This window comes from Mobula hypostoma, chromosome 2 (assembly GCF_963921235.1).
Source record: "Mobula hypostoma chromosome 2, sMobHyp1.1, whole genome shotgun sequence".
NCBI classification, from domain to species: Eukaryota; Metazoa; Chordata; class Chondrichthyes; order Myliobatiformes; family Myliobatidae; genus Mobula; species Mobula hypostoma.
The window spans coordinates 162,039,369-162,065,833 of NC_086098.1; the positions used below are offsets into that span (position 1 = coordinate 162,039,369).

Consider the following 26,465-nt stretch of genomic DNA (forward strand, 5'->3'; position numbering starts at 1 on the left):
GACGTCTCCCCTCATTCTTCTGAACTCCAATGCATACAGGCCCAGAGCCATCAAGCACTCTTCATAACACAGGCCATTCAATCCTGGAATAATTTCCGTGAACTTCCTTTGAACCTCTCCTGTTTCAGCACATTCTTTCGAAGATAGAGGCCCAAAACTGTTCACAATACTCCAAGTGAGGCCTCACCAGTGCTTTATAAAGTCTCAACATTACATCCTTCCTTTTATATTCAAGTCCTCTTGAAATGAATGCTAGCATCACATTTGTCTTCCTCACCACAGACTCAGCCTGCAAATACACCTTTGGGGAATCCTGCACAAGGACTCCCATCCCTTTGTGTCTCAGTTTTTTTGTATTTTCTCTCCATTTAGAAAGTAGTTAACCCTTTAATTTCTTCTACCAAAGTGCATGACCATGCACTTCCCAACACCATATTCCATCTGCCATTTCTTTTCCTGTTTTCTTAATCTAAGTCCTTCTGTAGCCTCTCTACTTCCTCAAACTACCTGTCCCTCCACCTATCTTCATTTTGTATGCAAACTTTGCAACAAAGCCATCAATTCTATTCTCCAAACTATTGATATATAACGTAAATAGAATTGGTCCCATCACTGACGCCCGTGGAACACCACAAGGTTAAGTCACTGGCAGCCAGCAAGAAAAAACTCCTATTATTTGTTTCCTGCCAGTCAGCTATTGCTTTATCCATGCTGGAATCTTTCTGTAATACCATGGGCTCATAGCTTGTTAAGCAATCTCGTGTGTGGCACCTTGTCAAAGACCTTCTGAAAATCCAAGTACATAATATCAACTGATCCTCCTTTGTTGATCCTGGAAAGAATTCCAACAGGTTTAGATAGAACATAGAATAGTGCAGCACAGTACAGGCCCTTTGGCCCACAATGTTCTGCCAACCCTTAAATCCTGCCTCCCATATAACCCCCCACCTTAAATTCCTCCATATACCTGTCTAGTAGTCTCTTAAATTTCACTAGTGTATCTGCCTCCACCACTGACTCAGGCAGTGCATTCCATGCACCAACTACTCTCTGAGTAAAAACCTTCCTCTAATATCCCCCTTGAACTTCCCACCCCTTACCTTAAAACTATGTCCTCTTGTATTGAGCAGTGGTGCCCTGGGGAAGAGGCGCTGGCTGTCCACTCTATCTATTCCTCTGAATATCTTGTACACCTCTGTCATGTCTCCTCTCACCCTCCTCTCCAAAGAGTAAAGCCCTAGCTCACTTAGTCTCTGATCATAATGCATACTCTCTAAACCAGGCAGCATCCTGGTAAATCTCCTCTGTACCCTTTCCAACGCTTCCACATCCTTACTATAGTGAGGTGACCAGAACCGGACACAGTACTCCAAGTGTGGCCTAACCAGAGTTTTATAGAGCTACATCATTATCTCGTGGCTCTTAAACTCTGTCCCTCGACTTATGAAAGCTAACACCCCATAAGCTTTCTTAACTACCCCATCTACCTGTAAGGCAACTTTCAGGGATCTGTGGACATGTACCCCCAGATCCCTCTGCTCCTCCACATTACCAGGTATTCTGCCATTTACTTTGTACTCTGCCTTGGAATTTGTCCTTCCAAAGTGTACCACCTCACACTTCTCCGGGTTGAACTCCATCTGCCACTTCTCAGCCCACTTCTACATCCTATCAATGTCTCTCTGCAATCTTTGACAATCCTCTACACTATCTACAACACCACCAGCCTTTGTGTCATCTGCAAACTTGCCAGCCCCCCCTTCTACCCCTACATCCAGGTCGTTAATAAAAATCATGAAAAGTAGAGGTCCCAGAACCGATCCTTGTGGGACACCACTAGTCACAACCCCACAATCCGAATGTACTCCCTCCACCACCACCCTCTGCCTTCTGCAGGCAAGCCAATTCTGAATCCATCTGGCCAAACTTCCCTGGATCCCACGCCTTCTGACTTTCTGAATAAGCCTACCGTATGGAAACTTGTCAAATGCCTTACTAAAATCCATGTAGGTCACATCCACTGCACTACCCTCATCTATATGCCTGGTCACCACCTCAAAAAACTCTATCAGGCTTGTTAGACACGATCTGCCCTTCACAAAGCCATGCTGACTGTCCCTGATCAGACCATGATTCTCTAAATGCCCATAGATCCTATCTCTAAGAATCTTTTCCAACAGCTTTCCCACCACAGACGTAAGGCTCACTGGTCTATAATTATCCGGACTATCCCTACTACCTTTTTTGAACAAGGGGACAACATTCGCCTCCCTCCAATCCTCCGGTACCATTCCCATGGACAACGAGGACATAAAGATCCTAGCCAGAGGCTCAGCAATCTCTTCCTTCGCCTAGTGGAGCAGCCTGGGGAATATTCCGTCAGGCCCCGGGGACATACCTGTCCTAATGTATTTTAATAACTCCAACACCTCCTCTCCCTTAATATCAACATGCTCCAGAACATCAACCTCACTCATATTGTCCTCACCGTCATCAAGTTCCCTCTCATTGGTGAATACGGAACAGAAGTATTCATTGAGGACCTCGCTCACTTCCACAGCCTCCAGGCACATCTTCCCACCTTTATCTCAAATCAGTCCTACCTTCACTCCTGTCATCCTTTTGTTCTTCACATAATTGAAGAATGCCTTGGGGTTTTCTTTTACCTTACTCACCTGGCCTTCTCATGCCTCCTTCTTGCTCTCATCAGCCCCTTCTTAAGCTCCTTTCTTGCTTCCCTATATTCCTCAATAGACCCATCTGATCCTTGCTTCCTAAACCTCATGTATGCTGCCGCCTTCCACCTGACTAGATTCTCCACCTCACTTGTCACCTGTAGTTCCTTCACCCTACCATTCTTTATCTTCCTCACCGGGACAAATTTATCCCTAACATTCTGCAAGAGATCCCTAAACATCGACCCCATATCCATAGTACATTTCCCTGCAAAAACATCATCCCAATTCACACCTGCAAGTTCCAGACTTATAGCCTCATAATTTGCCCTTCCCCAATTAAAAATTTTCCTGTCTCCTCTGATTCTATCCTTTTCCATGATAATGGTAAAGGCCAGGGAGCGGTGGTCACTGTCCCCTAGATGCTCACCCACTGAGAGATCTGTGACCTAACCTGGTTCGTTACCTAATATACTAGATCTAGTATGGCATTCCCCCTAGTCGGCTGGTCAACATACTGTAACAGGAATCCGTCCTGGACACACTTAACAAACTCTGCCCCATCTAAACCATTGGAACTAATCAGGTACCAATCAATATTAGGGAAGTTAAAGTCACCTGTGATAACAACCCTGTTATTTTTGCACCTTTCCAAAATCTGCCTCCCAATCTGCTCTTTGGTATCTCTGCTGCTACCGGGGGTGGGGGGCTATAGAATACTCCCAATAGAGTAATTGCTCCCTTCCTGTTCCTGACTTCTACCCATACTGACTCAAGAGAATCTTGCTACATTACCCACCCTTTCTGTAGCTGTAATAGTATCCCTGGCCAGGAATGCCACCCCTTCTGCCCTGGTGCCAGCCAAGTCTCTGTAATGGCCACTACATCATAATTCCATGTATGTATCCAAGCTCTCAGTTCATCACCTTTGTTCCTGATGCTTCTTGCATTGAAGTATATGCACTTTAGCCCTTCTACCTTACTACCTTTACACCCTTTATTCTGCTTTTCTTTCATCAAATGTTTGTTAGGCAAGATTTTCCCTTGAGGAACCCATGCTGACTTCAGCCTATTTTATCATGTGGCTCCAATTGCCTCAAGACCTTATCGTTGATAATCAACTCAAACATCTTTCCAACCACTGAGGCCGAAAGTTTCCTTTCTTCTGCCTCTCTCCCTTCTTGAAGAATGAAAGGGGAAGAGATGGGGAGAGGTGGGGGAGATAGTTGACTTGTTGGGGAAACCCTGTTGACAAAGGTCTGAAACTGACTGGGGTGTTGGAGATGGATTATAGGCATTAGAGATGTATTCTCTGGTTGACAGTGATATCCCTGGGGCTGTCTCCTTTTGTTAACAGCAGATATAAGAACGGGGTCTGGGGGTGGGGGGGTGACAGTAGTGAGCCTGGGAGCAGCAGGGGATGGTGAGGGGGGGCCAGTGGGGAAATGTAGCTGTGATGGGGGAATTTTGTTGACCCTGAGGGAAATATCCAGAATGTGAATCCTTCCCAACCCCAAGGGGCCATTGGAAATAGGAATCCCAAACCGATCCCAAAAAACTGCATCTGCAGGAAGGAAAATTGTTTGGGAATGTAGTTACATAAGTTACATGACCCAATCAAATCCATAAGGTACATGAAAGTTAAAATGAACTTCCATTGAAATTTAATCTAGTCATCTCAGGTGATCTTTTAGTTCCATTTTCTGTCTCCCCACATTTATCCCTGCCCTATCCCCCTATCACCCCAGCCTTCCAGAACGTGGAACATTACAGAACAGTACAGGTCCTTTGGCCCACAGTGTTGTGCTGACCTTTTAGCCTACTCTGAGATCAATCTAACCCTTCTCTCCTCAATAGCCCTCTATTTTTCTATCATCCTTTCTAAGAGTCTTTTAATGTCCCTTATGTATCTGCCTGGCAGGCGTTCTTCTACCTTCCAATCTCTGAAAACTTGGCCAGATTCTTCTCCATTTATGTTAGCTCACCCACATTGACCATGTGTCTTATCCCTGTGTTCCTACATACAATACCTTATCCCACCCTGTCTGCCCAGGCTATAGAACATTAAGCATTGCAGCACAGTTCAGGCCCTTTGGCTCGTGGTGTTGTACCAACCTTTTAACAGAAGCAGTTATCTGTAGTCCATAGTTTCTAGCTTCCTCTACATCTCTGACCTTAATAGTTAATTCCCAGCACTTCCCTTCTGCTGTCAACACCATGACACTTGGTTTCCCTCCATCCCAGGTGTTAAATTATAATTGAAATTGTTCATGTGAATTACAGAACAAAGGTTAAAGTGTGGTGAACCAGTTACAGAAATGAGAAACACCCTAATGAACAAGAAAATAGCAATTGACATCCGCCTTAGAACTCTCAGCTGCTACATTCTTCCTATATTGATGTATGGCTGCGAGTCATGGACCATCACAAATGTGATTGAAAAAAGAATCAATGCAGCAGAGATGTGGTTCCTCAGAAGAATGTTATGCATATCATATACGGACAGGATAACCAATTGAGAAGTTCTACAGAGAAATAAAACAAAATGTACATTACTTTAAAAAAAATCAGAAGACAGCAATCAAAATTCTTTGGACACATCATGTGAAGAGAGACATTAGAACATTTAGTTACAACTGGAAAACTGGGAGGGAAAAGAAGCAGAGGCAGACAGAATGAAAATGACAGATGGAATAACATCATGGTTAGAAACAAGGGAGGCAATAACTACAATTCAGAGGGTCAGGGACTGTGATGGGTGGAGAGACATGATCGCCCACCCCAAACGGCAAGGCACCTGAATGAATGAATGGACCAGTTACAAGATCTTGTATTCCTCTGCAGATAGAATGTAGAGGGTGTTTTGTCAGGGTTTAAGTAATTAGAATTATTTAATGGATTTAGAAATGTTAATTAATAAAAACATTGTAGCTGGGGAGAGGTATCTGGGGCATTTGAGAAAGTATTGGAGTGAACACGAGAGGAAAAGAATTAGTTTAGTAATGAGGATGGGGCATTTCATCCAGGTTTGTGCTGTGGTAAGCTGGTCAAATCAGGTGTTCGAGTGGTGAATGGGTGTGATTACACAGGTAGTAAGAAACAGTTTGTGGTTTGCAAAGGTGTATCTGGATGCAGTGACAAGCCCAGAACTGAGCTACTCTGTGATGGTGAGGCCATTTGGTGTCCCCAGAGGGAGAATAGCTGGATATTCATTGGGCAGGGTATTCAGAATATTGTGCAAAATGGGTCCACTGAGGTGAGATTCATGCCTGACATTATTCAATGTTACAAAGTTTTGATGCGCTAAATAACCTCCTGTACATAAGTGCAGCTTAAAGCATACAGACTAATGCTGTTTGTTGTTTAGGGAATGGGCCTTCGGGAATCTGCCTGTCCTACCTCCTGTCGGGATACAGGCCCTACCTATCCCTTGTTGCCAGCCATCCAAACCCAATTCTGCAGCAGAAATTAGAAGAGAATCGTCATCTGTCAGTCGTTGACCAGGTACCGTGTGTATATGTTCCTGTTGGCAAAGGCAGGCTATGAGTTCCCGAGGGTAACTTAGTGAAATTCTGTAAGACGTAGGAGCAGAATTAGGCCATTTGGTCCAATGAGTCTGCTCTGCCATTTCATCACCATTTTTCCTCTCAGCCCCAGTTTCCAGCCTTCTCCCCGTATCCCTTCATGCCCTGACCAATCAAGAATCTGATGACCCCTATATATAAATATACATAAAGTCTTGGTCTCCACAGGTGCCTTTGGCAAAGAAGTCCACAGATTCACCACTCTCTGGCTAAAGAAATTCCTCCTCATCTCTGTTCTAAAAGGACACCCCCTATTCTGAGGCTGTGTCCTCTTGGTCTTAAAGACTCTCCCACTTCAAGAAACATCCTCTCCACATCCACTCTATCAAGGTCTTTCACCAATCAATAGATTTCAATGAGGTCACCCTTCGTCCTTCTGAATTTGAGTACAGGCCCAGATCCATCAAATGCTCTTCAAATGATAAGCCATTAAATTCTGGAATAATTTCCGTGAACCTCCTTTGAATCTTCTGCAGTTTCAGCACATCCTTTGATAAGGGACCCAAAAGGCTCACAATACCCCAAGTGAGACCTCACCAGTGCTTTATAAAGTCTCAACATTACATCCTTGCTTTTATATTCTAGTCCTCTTAAAACGAATGCGAACATTGCATTTGCCTTCCTCAGCACAGACTGCAAATTAACCTTTAGGGAATCCTGCACAAGGACTCCCTAATCCCCTTGCACCTCATATTTTTGTATTTTCTTACCATTTAAAAAATAGTCACCCTTTCATTTCTTCCACCAAAGTGCATGACATACATTTCCCAACACTATATTCCATCCACCACTTCTTTGCCCATTCTATTAATCTGTCTGTCCTTCTGTAGCCTCTCTGCTTCCTCAAAACTACCTGCCCCTCCACCAATCTTCGTATCGTCTGCGCACTTTGCAACAAGAATTGGCCCCAACACAGACCCCTGTGGTACACCACTCATCACTGGCAGCCAACCAGAAAAGGCTTCCTTTATTCCCGCTCTTTGCTCCCTGCCAATCGGCAGCTGCTTTATCCATGCTAGAATCTTGTCTAATACCATCAGCTCATAGCTTGTTAAGCAGCTTCATGTGTGGCACCTTGTCAAAGGCCTGAAAATCCAAAGTCCACAACATCAACTAATTCTCCTTTGTCTATCCTGCTTGTTATTTCTTCAAAGAATTCCAACAGATTTGTCAGGCAAGATTTTCTCTTGAGGAAACATGCTGACTGCAGCCTATTTTGTCATGTGCCTCCAAGTACTCTGAGACCTAATCGTTATTAATTGACTCCAATATCTTCCCAACCACAGAGGTCAGACTAACTGGCCTATAGTTTCCATTCTTTTGCCTCTCTCCCTTCTTGAAGAGTGGAATGACATTCGCAATTTTCCAGTCTTCCAGAACCATTCCAGAATCTAGTGATATCTAGACCATAAGATATAGGAGCAGAAGTAGGCCATTTGGCCCATCGAGTCTGCTCCGTCATTCAATCACGGGCTGATCCAATTCTTCTAGTCATCCCCACTCCCCTGATTTCACCCCAAACCCTTTTTTGCCCTGGCTAATCAAGAACCTATCTATCACTGCCTTAAATGCACCCAATGACTTGGCCTCCACAGCTGCTCATGGCAACAAGTTCCACAGATTTACCACCCTCTGACTAAAGTAATTTCTCCATATCCCTGTTCTAAAAGGACGTCCCTCAATCCTGAAGTCGTGCCCTCTTGTCCTAGAATCCCCTACCATGGGAAATAACTTTACCATATCTAATCTGTTCAGGCCTTTTAACATTTGGAATTTTTTTATGAGATCCCCCCCCCCTTATTCTCCTGAACTGCAGGGAATACAGCCCAAGAGCTACCAGATGTTCCTCATATGGTAACTCTTTCATTCCTGGAATCATTCTCGAATTATTTTTGAAAGATCATTACGAATGCCTCGACAATCTCTTCAGCCACCTCTTTCAGAACCCTGAGGTGTACACCATCTGGTCCAGGTAACTAGTGTACCTTCAGACCTTTCAGTTTCCCAAGAACCTCCATAGAAATGATAACTTCACAAATTTCATGACCCCTGACACCTGGTACTTTAGTGGCTTCCACAGTGAAAACTAGAACCATAGAACATTACAGCACAGAAACAGGTCTTTTGGTCCTTCTTGGCTGTGCCAAACCATTTTTCTGCCTAGTCCCACTGACCTGCACCTGGACCGTATCCCTCCATACACCTCTTATCCATGTACCTGTCCAAGTTTTCCTTAAATGTTAAAAATGAGCCCACATTTACCACTTCATCTGGCAGCTCATTCCACACTGCCACCACTCTCTGTGTGAAGAAGCCCCTCCCTAATGTTCCCTTTAAACTTTTCCCCCCTCAGGCTTAACCCGTGTCCTCAGGTTTTTTTTTCTCCCCTAGCCTCAGTGGAAAAAGCCTGCTTGCATTCACTCTATCTATACCCATCATAATTTTAAATACCTCTATCAAGTCTCCCCTCATTCTTCTACGCTCCAGGGAAAAAAGTCCTAACCTATTCAACCTTTCTCTGTAACTGAGTTTCTCAAGTCCCGGCAATATCCTCATAAACCTTCTCTGCACTCTTTCAACCTTATTAATATCCTTCCTGTAATTTGGTGACCAAAACTGCACACAATACCCAAATTTGGCCTCACCAATGCCTTATACAGCCTCTCCATAACATTCCAACTCTTATACTCAGTACTTTGATTTATAAAGGCCAATGTACCATCTCTTTACAACCCTATCTACCTGTGACACCACTTTTAGGAAATTTTGTATCTGTATTCCCAGATCCCTCTGTTCTACTGCACCCCTCAGTGCCCTACCATTTACCTTGTATGTTCTACCTTGGTTTGTCCTTCCAACGTGCAATACCTCACACCTGTCTGTATTAAATTCCTGCCATTTTTCAGTCCATTTTTCAGTCCATTTTTCCAACTGGTCTAAATCCCTCTGTAAGCTTTGAAAACCCTCCTCACTGTCCACTACACCTCCAATCTTTGTATCATCAGCAAATATGCTGATCCAATTTACCACATTATCATCCAGATAATTGATATAGATGACAAATAACAATGGACCCAGCACTGATCCCTGTGGCACACCACTAGTCACAGGCCTCCACTCAGAGAAGCAATCCTCCACTACCACTCTCTGGCTTCTTCCGTCAAGCCAATGTCTAATCCAATTTACTACCTCTCCATGTATACTTAACTAACCTCCCATGCAAGACCTTGTCAAAGGCCTTACTGAAGTCCATGTAGACAACATCCACTGCCTTCCTCTCATCCACTTTCCTGGTAACCTCCTCGAAAAACTCCAATAGATTGGTCAAACATGACCTACTACACACAAAGTCATGTTGACTCTCCCTAATAAATCCCTGTCTATCCAAATACCTGTAGATCCTATCTCTCAATACTCCTTCCAATAATTTACCTACTACCGACGTCAAACTTACCGGCCTATAATTTCCCGGATTACTTTTGGAGCCTTTTTTAAACAACGGAGCAACATGAGCTATCCTCCAATCCTCCGGCACCTCACCCGTAGATACCGATATTTTAAATATATCTGCCCCTTCAATTTCAACACTAGTCTCTTTCAAGGTCCAAGGGAATACCCTCTACTCTGATTTGCCTCAAGATAGTAAGCACCTCCTCCTCTTCAATCTGTATAGGTTCCATGACCTCAAGACGTGTTTGCCTTATTTCCATAGACTCCATGCCAGTTTCCTTAGTAAATACAAATGCAAAAAACCCATTTAAGATCTCCCCCATTTCTCTTGGTTCCATACATAGCCGACCACTCTTCTTCAAGAGGACCAATTTTATCCCTTACTTTCCTTTTGCTCTTAATATATCTGTAGAAGCTCTTTGGATTATCCTTCTCCTTGATTGCCAAAGCAACCTCATGTCTTCTTTTAGCCCTCCTGATTTCTTTCTTAAGTATTTTTTTGCACTTTTTATACTCCTCAAGCACCTTATTTGCTCCCTGTTTCCTATACATGTCACACATCTCTGTCTTCTTCTTTATTGGTGTTCCAATATCCTTTGAGAACCAAGGTTCCTTATTCTTACCACTTTGCCTTTAATCCTAACAGGAACATACAAACTCTGTACTCTCAAAATTCCTCCTTTGATGGCTTCCCACTTACCAATCACATCCTTGCCAGAGAACAACCTGTCCCAATCTATGCTTTTTAGATCCTTTCTCTTTTTTTTATATTTTATTTTTTATTTGGGTGAGGTATTCACAGGTATTACACAAACTTTTTGACATATAAAAAAATGGAAAAGGTTTTTATATATGTATAAATATATATATTTATACATTCACAAGTACACGTTCATACTTGCTCCTACCCACAGACATACTTATCCAATCCCTGTGAACTTATTTACTTCATTTTATCCTTTTTTCCGAAATCTTTTCCTTTACTTATATTAATTCCACATTTTCCATAAATAAAACAGTGAGCATTCTAACCAAGGGAGCTTACATTAACACTATAACTATATTGATGAGGAGGTCAGTAGGAACCTTAAGGAGAGTCATCTAAAGTCTGCTCGTATTGGGGTTATAAATTCAATCCATTTATTCCAAATTTGATAAAATTTTTCATTTTGAATTCTCAGAGAATAAGTCATCTTTTCCATTTTAAATATTTTCAAAATAATTTCATGCCAATCTTCTAATGTAGGTCATGTTGGATTTAGCCACTTTCTGCTGATTGATTTCTTACTTGCCACTAAAAGGACCTGCAGCAGCTTTATATCTTTCTTCTGCTCCAAAAACAATACATGCCCCAAATAGAGAGTCTCCAAGTTCACAGGTATCTGAGTCTTAAATACCTTAACTAATGTTCTGTGTATACCTTTCCAATATAATTTAGGGCAATCCCAAAAAAAATGGAAATGATTTGCCTCCTTGGAGCCGCACCTTCTCCAACACGTCACGTTTGTGTCTTTGTATTTTTCCTGGTATGGGGTCTTGAAGTATCTTATAATATTATTCCAGCAATGTTCTCTCCAAACCAAAGAGTTAGTCGAAGACCACTGAAAGCTGCATATTTTCCCCCAAGCCTCCTCTGAAAGTACCAACCCCACTTCTTTTTCCCTCTTCTCTTTAATATACAATGTCTTTTCATTTTTGGCATGAGAGAGGGCATTATATAATCGAGAAATTGATTTACTTGGTATTGAGCTGTAAGCCAATTTCAGAATCTTGAAAAATACCAATTCTGCTGTTGATAAGTCTGTGTATCTACAACTCTGGTTAAAGTAGTGTCGTACTTGAAGGTACCTTAAAAAAAAAAATCATTGTGTTCTACGCCGTATTTATCCTGCAGGGATTGAAAACTTTGTAATGCACCTTTATGTGTGAATGAGAGGTAGTTTGTAAGACCTTTCTTTATCTATAGTTCAAATCTTTTATCTCCTCTGCTGGGAAGGAATTCGGTATCATAAGCACACCATCTGAAATGTTTTAACATGTTGTAGATTCCACATGAACTAACCACTTTCTGCCATATTTTAATGTGAGATTTATCCAGCTGTTTTTAATCTTTTCCAATTGTGCCATCAATCCTTTGTCCCGCAATTGAGGCCTCAGAGGGGTTATCTGTGAAGCATAAAAATAATTTCTCAAGCGAGGAAGTGCCATACCTCCTCCTTTCTTTCTTAACTGTAAAGTGTTAAATCAGATTCTAGGTTTCTTTCCTTGCCGGATAGAGCGGGAAATCCATTTGTCCCATTCCGTAAATTGATTATCGTCTACCTCCACAAGTAAAGCCCGGAAAAAGTAAAGTAACCGAGGGAGAATATTCATTTTTATGGTATTTATCCTTCAATTTAGACTTAAAAAAGGGATAAGATTCCATCTATGTATATTTGCTTTTATCTCTGAAATTAATGGCCCATAGTTTACCTGTGACAACGTTGAAAGCTCTTTTGTCAGGGTTATTCCTAAATATTTTAATTATTTAGCTTCCCACTTAAGATCGTATGTATTCTGTAGTCTTTTGGATGCTGTATAATTTAGGGACATAACCTGCGTTTTCTTTACATTAATTTTATAACCTGATATTTTCCTGAACTCATCCAATAGTGTAAATAATCCTATGAATGATTTTTCTGGTTCACTCAAATAAACTAAGACATCATCTGCGAATAACCCAACCTTCTGTTCAATCCCTGCCAACTTGATACCTTTTACAATGTTGCTCTGTCTTATTAGTTGGGCAAGAGTTTCAATGTATATTGCAAAGAGGAGAGGGGAAATTGGGCATCCCTGTCTAGTTCCTCTCGCTAAAATTAAAGAGTCAGAGAGGTCCCCGTTTATTTTAATTCGAGCTGTAGACTGTCATATAAAGTCTGGATTACCTTAATAAACTTTCCTTGAAAGCCGAATCTTCCTAACACTCTGTATAGGAATACCCATCTAATTGAATCAAAAGCTTTCTCGGCGTCTAATCCCACCGCCATTGTCTCTGTCCCGTTCTTAGCAACTTGTTCTAGTATGTGTAAAGTTCTCCTTGTGTTGTCCTGAGTTTGTCTTTGCTGGATGAATCCAGTCTGGTCTAAGTGGATGAGGCCAGGTAGAAGCTTTTCCAGTCTACGAGTAAATATAGATGTAAATAATTTATAATCCAAATTAAGGACACTGATTGGCCATTAATTACTGCATTCTAGTTTATCTTTTACCCTCTTTAGGAATAACTGAGATAATCGCCTGTCTCCAGGAAGGTGGAATTTCTCTGCTCTGTAAGAGCCAATTAAAGGTGTTGAGTAATAAGGGAGCTAACTGTGACTTCAGTGATTTGTACCACTCTGAGGTAAACCCATCAGAACCTGGAGACTTTATGGCCTTTAATCTAGAGATGGCCACATTCAGTTCTTTGGTAGTTACTGGTTCTAATAGGCATTCATTTTGTAAATCTGTAAGCTTGGGTAGTTCTAAAGAATTCAGAAATATGTCTATATGGGACTCATTGGAGGCCTGGGGTTGAGAGTACAGCTCTCGATAATATATTTCAAAACTCTCTTAAACTTTCCGTATTGTACTCTGAACAAGCTTTGTTTTTGGATTCTTTATGTTATGAATTGTATTGTCTGCTTGTTGTTTACGTAACTTATATGCTAATAATTTAGCTGATTTACCTCCTACTTCATTCTTTTGTCTCAGGTAAAGAAATTTTTTGAGTTTCCAATGTGTAAATATCAATTTCACTTTGCAATTCCTTAATTTCCTGTTTTAAATTAGAATTCATTTTATTGCTATCTATGACTTGAAGTTGTTTTAATTTTCCTTGAAGGTCTGCCAATTTTTGTGCTTTAAATTTTTTCATGTGAGTAGTAATAGAAATAATTTTTCCTCAGTATAGCTTTCAACGTATCCCACAAGATCACTGGTGGTGTTTCTCCCATGTCATTAAGGTCTAGGTATTCTTTGATTTCTCCCCTTAATCTCTCCATTACTTTCGAATCATTGAGTATATGTGAATTTAACCTCCAGTATATGTGAATTTAACCTCCATAGTGTTTTCCTCATTTTCCTTTCCAGAATTAGAGACATAGAGACTGGGCTATGGTCTAATAAATTAATACGTTGCAATGTTACACTCTTTTATCTTGAATCTATCTGTGTTAAATATAAAAGAAAGTCTATCCTTGAATAAGCTGAATGACGGGAAGAGTAGTATGTATAGTCTTTACTAGTGGGGTGTAATTCCCTCCACACATCTATTATTCCCAACTCCTCCATCAATGATTTCACTTTTCTAGTCAGAGGTTTGTTCTGAATAACTGTTCCTGAAGAATCTAATGCAGAGTTTAACCTAATATTAAAATCCCCTCTGCAGATTACTACCCCTTGAGAGCCGGTCATTTGGTCAAAAATGTGTCTCTCAAATGACCATTCACTACCTGTGGAGCATAAACATTCAGCAATGTTATTTCAGTACCTTCTATTCTTCCTGTAATCTTTACAAATCATCCATCCTTGTCTTTAGTCTCTGAAATACGCTCATAGTTAAGAACACTTGATATTAAAGTAGCTAATCCTCTTTTGTGGCTCAGTTTGTATGATGAATAAAATACATGCTTAAAGCCCATTCTTTTTAATTTTGCATGTTCGGATTGGCTCATGTGCATTTCCTGAAGGAAAGCTATTTGTGCCCTCTCTTTTTTCAATTTAGACCATCTTATTTCTCTTAATTGGATTCAAAACCCCATTAACATTATAAGAAATTATTTTTACAGGTTCAACTTGCATTTTTCTCTAGAAAAAAAAACTCTCCCTTTCTAAACAAACAGTAAGCAATTCCTTCTCAACAGTAAACCCAAACACAAAACCAAACCCTAGGCATTTTTGAATGCAGAATATTTGAAAATTTCCCCCGACTTCCAACAATGAGGCCTGATTTCTGCCCTGCTTCAGCTTAGAGGGATAACCTCTATCTTCATCCTGTGTTAGAGGGCCCCCCGCAGTGTGAACAATCATGGAGAATTCTCTCCTTTTTATGTCTCAACCATATTGTTATCATTCAAGTTATTCCATCTAGTTTATTTTCAGTTACCAGCTTTAATTTTACCTTTAAGTACGATTTACTCTTTTCAGACATTTCTCAATTATTCTACACTCTGTGTACATTCACATCTGAATACTTGCAGCTTTTCCTTGTAGCTTGACACTCTGGTTCGAGTGGAACGTCCTCGCCGCACTGGCTGCCATGTCCACCGCCAAATCTTCTCCAGTAACGACTCCGGTTGGGTGATAACCTTTATGGGTAGCCCCGGTCCGCCAGGTCCGACGTTGCCTCCTCCACTGTAGTGTAGGTTTTTGTCCCTTCGTTGTAAAAGACTCTTAGCCGAGCTGGATACAGGGTCTCGAATTTGATGTTGTTTTCCTTCAGGACCCTCCGTGCTTCTGTATATTCCTTCTGTCTGGCAAGAATCCCCAGTGCGTAATCATGGTCAAAGCTGATTTTACAATCGCTCCACATAAAGCCTTTCTTTTGCCATGCCAGTTTGAGCACTTCCTCCTTCGTTCTGTAGCTAAGAAATCTGACTAGAATCGATCTGGGCTGGGCACCTGCTGGAGGCTGCAGTGCTAAGGCCCGGTGGGCCCTTTCTATCTGTAGGTCTTTTGCATCCGGTATATCAAGGTTCTCTCTAAGCAGCTTCTCCACGAAGGGAATCACCAGTCCGGGTTTACCTTCAGCTCCTTCTGGAACTCCATAGATCCTCACATTTTCCCTTCTTGAGCGGCCTTCTTGGTCTATTAGCTTCCACTGGAGCTGCTCTTGTAGCTTCAGCATTTCTCCTATTACTTCCTCTGTGTTTTGCAGCCTCTCCTCAGTCCCTACAATCCTCACTTTGGCTTCATCTAACCTCAGATCAGTTTTTATTATTTCTCCTTTAATAAATTCCAGCTGTTTGTTGTTATCTTGTTGGAAATCAGGAATCTCTTTGAGAATCAAAGTTAGGTTTACCAACTCTTCCTTGTTATCTCCGGCCTGGCTAGCCGTGGGGAAACTAGCCACCTCGTGTTGCTGCGACTGGTTATATTTATCAGCATTCTCAGCAGACTTTTTATTCCTATACTTAGATGTCATCCTTCCTCCTTTTATTGATATAGTTATATAATACTAAATATTTGTCTAATTTCGGCTTTGGAGCAGTTAACGTTCTTTTTTGTCAAGAGATCTTCCTTACGCTGCCATTCCCTAGGTGACCCGGAAGCGGTCCTCTAGATCCTTTCTCATTTCTTTAAATTTGCCCTTTTTCCAGTTTAAAACCTCAACCCTAGGACCAGATCTATCCTTGTCCATGATCAAGTTGAAACTAATGGTGTTATGATCACTGGAACCAAAGTGTTCCCCTACACATACTTCCATCACCTGTCCTAACTCGTTTCTTAATAGGAAATCTAATATCGCATCCTCTCCAGTTGGTACCTCTATATATTGATTTAGAAAACTTCCCTGAACACATTTTACAAACTCTAAACCATCTAGACCTTTAACAGTATGGGAGTCCCAATCAATATGTGGAAAATTAAAATGCCCTAATATCACGACTTATGTTTCTTGCAGTTGTCTGCTATCTCTCTGCAGATTTGCTCCTCCAATTCTCGCTGACTATTGGGTGGTCTATAATACAACCCCATTAATGTGGTCATACCTTTCCTGTTTCTCAGCTCCACCCTTATTGCCTCAGTAGACAAGCCCTCTAATCTGTCCTGCCTGAGCACTGCTGTAGTATTTTCCCTGACTAGCAATGCCACACCCCCACCCTTCATTCCCCTGACTAGCAATGCCACACCCCCACCCTTCATTCCCCTGCCTCTATCACATCTGAAACATCGGAACCCTGGAATATTAAGCTGCCAGTCCTGCCCCTCCTGTAGCCAAGTTTCACTAATGGCTGTAATGTCATAATTCCATGTGTCAATCCACGCCCTCAGCTCGACTGCCTTCCCCACAATGCTCCTTGCAATGAAATAGACACACCTCAGAAGATTATTACCACCACACACAACCCTTCTATTTGTGGCTTTGCATGAACTTTTAACATCATTTATTTTAACCCCGGCTCCACTATCTTCTCTGGCACTCTGGTTCCCATACCCCTGCAAATCAGGTTTAAACCCTCCCCAACAGCACTAACGAACCTCCCTGCAAGGATATTGGTCCCCTTGTAGTTCAGGTGTAACCTGTCTCTTTTGTACAGGTCCCACCTGCCCCAGAAGAGGTCCCAATGATCCTGAAATCTGAAACCCTGCCCCCTACACCAGTTCCTCAGCCACTTGTTCATCCTACAGAGCATCATATTCTTACCCTCACTGGCACGTGGCACAGGTAGCAATCCTGAGATTACCACCCTCGAGGTCTTGCTTTTTAACTTCCTACCAAGCTCTCTATGCTCACTCTCCAGGACCTCCTCACTCTTTCTTCCTACGTCATTGGTACCAATGTGTACCACGACATCTGGCTGATCACCCTCCCACTTCAGAATGCTGTGCACGCGATCAAAGACATAGAACGTAGAATAGTACAGCACAGTACAGGCCCTTCGGCCCACAATGTTGTGCCAACCCTCAAACCCTGCCTCCCATATAAGCCCCCACCTTAAATTCCTCCATATACCTGTCTAGTAGTTTCTTAAACTTCACTAGTGTATCTGCCTCCACCACTGACTCAGGCAGTGTATTCCACGCACCAACCACTCTCTGAGTAAAAAACTTTCCTCTAATATCCCCTTGAACTTCCCACCCCTTACCTTAAAGCCATGTCCTCTTATTCATCTCTGAGCTGGCATCCGGGAGTCTCTATCACGACCACAGAACCTCCTGTCTGTACCTCTAACTATCGAGTTCCCTATCACTACCGCTCTCCTATTCTTCCACCCTCCCTTCTGCACTGCAGAACCAGACACAGTGCCAGAGATCCGGCTGCCGCAGCTTATCCCAGGTAAATCATCCCCCCCAACAGTATCCAAATTGGTATACTTGTTGTTGAGGGGAATGGCCACAGGGGAACCCTGCTCTAACTGCCCTTTCCCCTTCCCTCGCCTGACGGTTACCCAATTACCTGTGTGCTGCTCCTCTGGCATAACATCCTCCCTGAAGCTACTATCTATAAACACCTCATTCTCCCGAATGATCCGGAGGTCATCCAGCTCCTGTTCCAGTTCCCTAACGCGGTTTGTTAGGAGTTGCAGCTGGATGCACTTCTTGCAGGTATCATTGTCAGGGACACTGGAGGGTTCCCTGACTTCCCACATCCTGCAAGAGGAGGATTCCAACATCCTGCCTGGCATTCTCTCTACTCTAAACAAACAAAACAAAACTTACCAGAATCTACCCTCACCTCCTCCTGTTTATGCCGAAGCCTGTTGAGCCAAAGCCGTCCCACTCTGCTCCCTCTCACTCCACTGCCCGCTATATATGGTGGTCTTATTTTTTAAACCTTTGGCGCTCTACGTCACGCACCTGTGCAGTCTAGCCTCTTTTCCCCGAGCAGTGTAAAACAAAATGACTTCTCTCCAAGATTCCTTACTCCTTCACTCTCAGCCTCTTGCTCCGATTTAAAAATCGATTCAAAAACTAATGCAAAATACTTATTCAGTTTGTCCGCCATTTCCTTGTCCCCCATTACTACCTCTCCAGGATCATTTTCCAGCAATTCGATATCCACTCTTGCCTCTGTTTTACATTTTATGTGTCTGAAGAAACTTTTGGTATCCTCTTTAAGATTATTGGCTAATTCCAGTACCATCTGTATGTTCCTGTCAGCAGAGCTGGGGTGGACGTCCCAGGAATAATTCAGTGGATATAGAAATTGCCGTCAGCATTTGCGAGTAACTGAAGCCTTCTCTGCCTCAGTGGGCAGAGATACTACGGTCCTAGGACTGCTGCTGTAGAAATGGAAGAGGAGTAAAATGCAATCTGCTGGAGGAACTCAGCAGGTCAGGCAGCATCTTAGCAGGGAAATGGACAATCAACATTTCGGGTTGAGACCCTTCATCAGGACTGGGTTCTAATCTGAAATATTGACTGTCAATTTTCCTCTGCAAATTGCTCCTGGCCCCCTGAATTCCTCCAGTAAAGATTGCAGCAGCTGCAGTCACTTGTGTCTTCAGTTTAACTTCAGTGTTGAGCAAACCTCCGGAATCAGTTCTAGGGGAGAAGGACACAGGTTAGCTGGTAGCAGGACTGATTTGGTTAAAGTTTGCCAAAGTTGATTTAACAATGTATCACCCTTAAAGCAGCCAACATGAGCAGCAGGTCTGATGTAGTTTTTGTGGATTTCAGCAAGGTTTTTGGTGTGGGGCAGGTCAAACAAAACTCCATGAGATCCAAGTGCAACTGGTAAATGGGATCCACAGTTGGCTGAGTAGCAGAAGCTTGTTTATGTGATGGGGTGGTTATTGCTGGGAGAGTTCCACAGTTGGCTCACAGTTCTGTCCTGTGTTTGTACAAAGGATTGATTGCCATGGGGGTGAGGGCGGTGTAACAAAGCTGGGAATATATGGAATCTAGAATGTGTGTTGATTACCAGTGGTACTGGTTCCCTTTCACTTGGCCGAGATTTTGCCAGAGCAACACACACGAAATACTGGAGGAACTCAGCAAATCAGGCAACATCTGTGGAGGAGAACAAACAGCTGATGTTTCAGGCAGAGACCCTAAATCAAGTCTTGGCCCGAAACACCTACTGTTTATTCCCCTCCATAAATGCTGCCTGACCTGATGATTTCCTCCAGCATTGTTTGTGTGTTGCTCAAGATCTCCTGGATTTGCAAATCTTGAATGTAGGTGTATGATTACTAAGTCTGTGGATCACACCAAAGCTAGTGTTTCAGCTTGTACAGTGCAGGACACTCCTTGTCTGGACTTGTGGAGGGACAACATAGAGATCTTGGAAGTTATGATGCATTCAAGACGTGACCTATAATCATCCTTGGGTTCTACTGGCTTGCTAACACACAAGCCCAGAGACCCAAGTTCAATCCTGATCTCGGGTACTGTCTGTATGGAGTTTGCACATTCTCCCTTTGACTGTAGGATTCCCATAAGTGCTCTATTTTCGTCCCACACTCCAAAAATGTGGATTAGTTGTTAATTTGCCACTGAAAGTTACCCTTTAGTGTAGGTGACAAAAAGCATCAAATCAGTGTGGGGGTGGGGTGAGTGAGGAAGAATAATATACATGACCAGGGGGTGGGAAGGGTATGACGGGAGCCAACGTGCCCAGGCTAGTCCAGTGGCTGACTCCATCATGAGAAGGACCCCCGCCATCCAGGACTCGCTCTCTTCTCTCTGCTGCTGTCAGGAAGAGGCACAGGTGACTCAGGACTCACACCACCAGCTTCAGGAGCAGTTATTAAACCTCAACCATCAGCCTTTTGAAACAAAGGTGATAACTTCACTCACCTCACCTCACCACTAAACTGATTCCACAACCTATGTACTTACCATAGGACATAGGAGCAAAATTAGGCCATTTGGCCCAACGATTCTGCTCCGCCATTCAATCGTGGCTGATCCTTTTCCCTCCCCCTCCTCAGCCCCACTCCCTGGCCTTCCCCCCGTAACCTTTAGATGCTATGTCCAATCAAGAACCTATCAATCTCTGTATTAAATACGCCCAACAACCTGGCCTCCTCAGCTGCCTATAATAACAAATTCCACAAATTCACCATCCTCTGGCAAAAGAAATTTCTCTGCACTCTGTTCTAAATGGACACCCCTCTCTCCTGAGGCTGTGCCCTCTTATCCTTGCCTCCCCCACCGTGAGAAACATTCTTCCCACATCTACTCTGTCTGGGACTTCTAACAATCGAAAGGTTTCAATGAGGTCCCCCCTTATCCTTCTAAATTCCAGTGAGTAAGACCCAGAGCCATCAAACGTTCCTCATGTAATAACCCTTTCATTCCTGGAATCATATTTGTGAACCTCCTCTGGACCCCCTCTAATGCCAGCACATCTTTTCTTAGATAAGGAGCCCAAAACTGTTCACAGTATTTATGGTGAGGCCTCACCAGTGCCTTATAAAACCTCAGTATCACATCCCTGCTCTTGTATTCTAGACCTCTTGAAATGAATGTTATCATTGCATTTACCTTCCTCACCACCAACTCAACCTGCAAATTAACCTTCAGGGTGTTCTGCACAACAACGCCCAAGTCCCTCTGCACTTCAGACTTTGGCTTTTCTCCCAGTTTTGAAAATATTCCACACGTTTATTTCTACTACCAAAGTGCATGGCCATGCATTTTCCAACCTTGTATTTCATTTGTCACTTTCTTGCCCATTCTCCTAATCTGTCTAAGTCCTTCTGCAGCCTACCTGTTTCCTCAACAGCACCTGCCCGTCCACTAATCTTTGTATCATCTGCAAACTTGGCAACAAAGCCATCTATTCTATCATCTAAATCATTTATGTACAGCATAAAAAGAAGTGGTCCCAAACACTGACCCCTGTGGAACACCAGTAGTTGCTGGTAGCCGACCAGACAAGGTTCCATTTATTCCCACTCACTGCTTCCTACCAATCAGCCAATGCTCTAACCATGTTAGTAACTTTCCTGTAATACCATGGGCTCTTTGTAAGCAGCCTCATGTGTGGCACCTTGTCAAAGGCCTTCTGAAAGTCCAAATGTACACTAGGAAATATTTTAGACAGTCTCTCTTTTGTCAAATGGTAATAATGTAAAACTGAGACAGCTACACTGACACACATGTTTTGGTCTTGTTCTATACTGGAACAGTTCTGGAAGTCATTTTTTTCGACAATTTCTAAAGCACTTAAAATTAATTTACAACCTAACAAATTAACTGTGCTTTTTGGAATAATTCCTCAAAATATCCATGGTATCTCTGTGTCTGACCAACATGTTATTGCATTTATATATAAAAACCATAGAAACTACAGAACAGAAACAGGCCTTTTGGCCCTTCTTGGCTGTGCCGAACCATTTTCTGCCTAGTTCCACTGACCTGCACACGGACCATATCCCTCATTGATAGCTGGGAGGGCGATTTTGCTGAAGTGGAAGGATACATCAGCTCCCACTTTGTCACAATGGTTCTCTCAAGTGATGCTATGTCTTAGTTTGGAGAAAATTAGAAGTCAAACCTTTGAACCTTTATTTGATTTTGAGAAAAGATGGCGTTCATTTGCTCGTTATTATCATTTGAGTTAATTGATAGATTTCCTCCACAATTTAATTGTAAATTTTGGGTTTTTTTTTTCTTGCTGGCGGTTTGATGTTTATTTTTAGAAGCTTTTTATATGACGCATGGCTCCGGGGTTGTACACCTAATGGGGTTTTTTTCTCAAATTTTCTGCTTAGTAGGGTTTTTTTATTATCACCAAAATTTTTCAGAAACTTTAAAATAATGGTTTTTTTCCTTGAGACGTTGTTAGTGTTGCTTACTTCGATGTACTTGTGTTATTTTTGAATAATATAATAATTAAAAGATTTGAAAAGCAAGTCCAAATATACAACATCCCCTTCATCCCCTTTATCTATCCTACTGTAATCTCCTCAAAGAATTCCAACAGGTTCATCAGGCAAGATTTTCCCTGAAGGAAACCATGCCGACTTTATCCTTGTTCTGTGTCCACCAAGTGCTCCATACCTCATCCTTAACAATTGACTCCAACATCTTCCCAACCACTAAGATCGGGCTAACTGGTCTATAATTTTGGTTCTGTTGCCTTTCTGCTTTCTTAAAGAGTGGAGTGACATTTTCAATTTTCCAGTCCTCTGGCATCATGACAGAGTCCAATGATTTTTGAAAGATCACTATTAATGCCTCCACAATCTCTACTGCTAACTCTTTCAGAACCCTAGGGTGCAGTTCATCTGGTCTGGGTGACTTATGCACCTTTACGTCTTTCAGCTTTTTGAGCACCTTCTCCCTTGTTATAGTAACTGCACTCACTTCTCTTCCTTCACACCCTTCAAAATCTGTCACACTGTGTCTTCCACAGTGAAGACTGAAGCAAAGTACTCATTTAATTCATCTACCATCTCCTTGTCCCCCATTATTATATCCTGCACCTTCCTGATTTTTCTCAGAAATTCAAGCAAACCATTGCTGATCAGCTGTTATCCCTGCTGGCATCTCCAATTTACTTTGACCACCTCCTCTCTCATACCACTGTAACTTCCTTTACTCCACTGGAATACTACTACATCAGACTTTATTTTCTATCACATTTCAAGTTGAACTCAATCATATTGTGATCACTGATTCCTAGGGGTTCTTTTACCTGAAGCTCCCTAATCGCCTCTGCTTCATTAAATAACACCCAATTCCATATAGCTGATCCCCTAGTAGGCTCAATGACACACTGCTGTAAAAAGCCATCTCTTAGGCATTCAACAAACTCACTCTCTTGAGATTTATTACCAACCTGATTTTCCCAATTGACCTGCATATTAAAATCTCACATGACTATCATAATATTGCCCTTTTGACACACCTTTTCTGTTTCCTGTTGTAATCTGTGGTCCTCATCCCAGCTACTGTTAGGAAGCCTGTATATAACTGTCATCAGGGTCCTTTTACCCTTGCAGTTTCTTAACTCAACCCACAAGGATTCAACATCTTCTGATCCTATGTCATATCTTTCTACTGGTTTGATACCATTCTTTGCCTGCAGAGCCACACCACCACCTCTATGATTCAGTGATGGCCACAGCATCATACCCAACAATCTGTAATACTGCACCTTATTTCTTATACTCCATGCATTGAGATATAACATTTTTTAGTACTGTATTTGCTATCCTTCTTGATTCTGCCATTTTGTCCTACCATCTGCCTGCCTTTCCTAACAGTTGACTGCACTCTATCTTTGCTTTTTTACCATCTGTCCTATCCCAAGTCCCTTCATTCCAGCTCCCACCCCCTGCCAAATTAGTTTAAACTCTCCCCAACAAATCTAACAAACCTGCCTGTGTGAGAGTATTGGACCCTTTGGGTTCAGGTGCAACCTGTCACTCTTGTGCAGGTTATACCTCCCCCAGAAGAGATCCCAGTGATCCAAGACTTAAGGACTCAAGCTCTCAGTATTATTTATTTGCTTATTTATTATTGTTATTTTTTTTTTGCATTTCCACAATTTGTCAGTCTTTGTTTTTCTACTGTACTTCTTTGTTCTATTGTGAATACCTGCAAGAAAATTAATCTCAGAGTGGTAGGGCCTTTGGTAACATGTATGTATTTTGATAATAAATTAACTTTGAACTCTGAGAAGTAACTGACTCAGGAGTGTGTGTTCTGAATCTGATCCTAATAAAAGTGTTCTGACACTATCTGACCATCAAGCCTTGTGTTGCACACTGCCGTTTCCAGTGTGAGGTACCAAGTTCATTGTCTTCAGTGACTGAATGCAAACTTCTGTTTCGACTGTCCTCAGGATCTGGAGTGGCTGTGTGAAGGTTTGGAGGGTCGCTCCGCGAATCCCGTGGCTGTGCTGTTTGACACACTTCTCCTGCCTGATGGTGATTATGGTCTGGGTCACGCTTCTCCCTTGTGGTGGACACTGGAGGCTTCACAGAGTATTTCTCATCTGGTCCTAGGCACAGGATTACCTGGAGGTTCCTGGCATGTGAGTGACTGCAAACTTGGTTTCACTTTGTCCATTATTTATTCTCTTCACATCTTGATAGGTTAACCTAGGAGTTTTGCATTCACAATTTGCATCCTGGAAAAATATGTAAATACTTCTGTTGTGACATAGTTTAGCTCTGCAAATCTTTGCGTGACTCAATGCTCTACTTTGAATACTGAATTAATAAAGGCACAGGGATCCTCTACTAACATCCTCATCTAGGCTCTTTGTGTATGTAGGGGCGTCCTGTTAGAACAGAGACAAGGAGGAATTTCTTTTGCCAGAGAGTGGTGAATCTGTGGAATTCTTTGCCACAGGCAGCTGTGGAGGCCAAGTCTTTATTTATATTTAAGGTAGAGGCTAGATTATTGATTGGTCAGAACAGGAAGGAATATGGGGAGAAGGCAGACGATTGAGGTTGAGAGGAAAATTGGATCAGCCTTGATGAAATGGCAGAACAGACTCGATGGGCCAAATAGCCTAATTCTGCTTCTAAATCTTATGGCCTATTATGCAATTAGAACACTGGAAGTCTGTTTGTCTTCTCCCATCTTGTAGGAGGAGCATTCTGCTGGCCTGCCTGGCATCCACACTGCTACAATTGCACAATAAGAAAGAGAGAAAGAAACTTCAGAGAATCTTAGCATAGCCTCAGTGCCAAATCCTCAAGCTCTTCGCTCCAAGCCTATCTACTCCAAAAATGGCTGCTTTTGTAATGAAGCTGAGGGTGAGGCTGGACCGAAACCAGCAGTGTCTGAATCTTACCAAACTGTTGCCTGGATTAGAGATTGTTCGCTATAAGGAGAGGTTGGTAGTGTCAAAGGCTGAGGGGAGACCTGGTGAACTTTTATAAAATAATGAGGTGTAAATGAGCTCTCCTTTTCCAAGGGTAGAAATGTCAAATACTAGAGAGCATAGATTATATATAGAACGTTTGTATAATGGAAGAGTAATGCACAGGAACAGACCCTTTGGCCCATAATGCTGTGCTGAACCATTTAAATTAGTTTAGGTAGCCACTTGATTACTCATCTCTTCTGCTACACTGTGTCCACGTCCTTCCATTTTCTTTGCATTCATGGGCTTTTCTAAATGTCTGTAAATGTTTTTGCCTCTACCACCATTCTAGGCAGCCACCACTCTCTGTTTAAAAATAAAAACTTTCCTCTCACATCTCCTTTGAAGTTGCCCCCTCTTACCTTTAATGCAGGCCTTCTGGTATTAGACATTTCAACTTTTGGAAAAATATATTGTCTGTCTGCTCATCTATGCCTCCCATAACCTTATAAACCTCTGTCAGATCTCCCCTCAATTTTCGCTGCTCCAGAGAAAGCAACCTACATTATAACACATGCCCTCTAATCCAGGCAACATCCTCGTAAACCTCTTCTGCACCCTCTTCAAAGCCTCAAAATCCTTCCTATAATAGGGCGACTAGAATTGTATGCAATCCTCCAGATACAGCCTCACTAGAGTTTTATAAAGCTGCAACATACTTTCCTGACTTTTGAACTCAATGCCTTGACTAATAAAGACATACCATATGCCATCTTAACCACTCTATCAACCTGTGTAGTCGCTTTCAGGGAGCTACAACCTTGGACACCACGATCCCTCTGCTCCTCAACACTGTTAGGGGTCTTGTCTTTAACTTTCTCTTTACTAATGTGCAACACTTTACATTTGGCTGGGTTAAACTCCAACCACCATTTCTCCACCCTTATCTGCAACTGATCTATATTCCTTGCCAGTCTTCTATACTATCCACACCACCAATCTTCCCTACATTTTCATCACATACGTGTGTGTGTGTGTGTGTATATGTATATATGTATGTATGTATATATGTATGTATATATGTATGTGTGTATATATATGTATATATATGTATAGTACTGTATAGCAGTGGTCCCCAACCGCCAGGCCACGGACCGGTACCGGGCCGCAGAGCATGCGCTACCGGGCTGCGGGGAAGCGATATGATTTGGCGATATGAGTCAGCTGCACCTTTCCTCATTCCCTGTCACGGCCACTGATCAGCCATTACGCTTGCGAGCTCGTAACCTGCGCGTCATCCGT

General features: G+C 42.4%; 1 protein-coding gene across 3 annotated transcripts in view; it reads left to right on the forward strand.

Moving 5' to 3' along the window:
* Positions 1-26,465, forward strand: part of osgn1 (oxidative stress induced growth inhibitor 1) — a 155,400-nt gene that overhangs the window by 106,968 nt on the left and 21,967 nt on the right. For all 3 annotated transcript variants that reach the window (XM_063073651.1, XM_063073642.1, XM_063073660.1), the window contains 2 exons: positions 6,043-6,179; positions 24,192-24,383. In XM_063073651.1, coding sequence (XP_062929721.1) covers positions 6,043-6,179; positions 24,192-24,383 — 329 coding nt within the window. The remainder of the gene's footprint in view (positions 1-6,042; positions 6,180-24,191; positions 24,384-26,465) is intronic.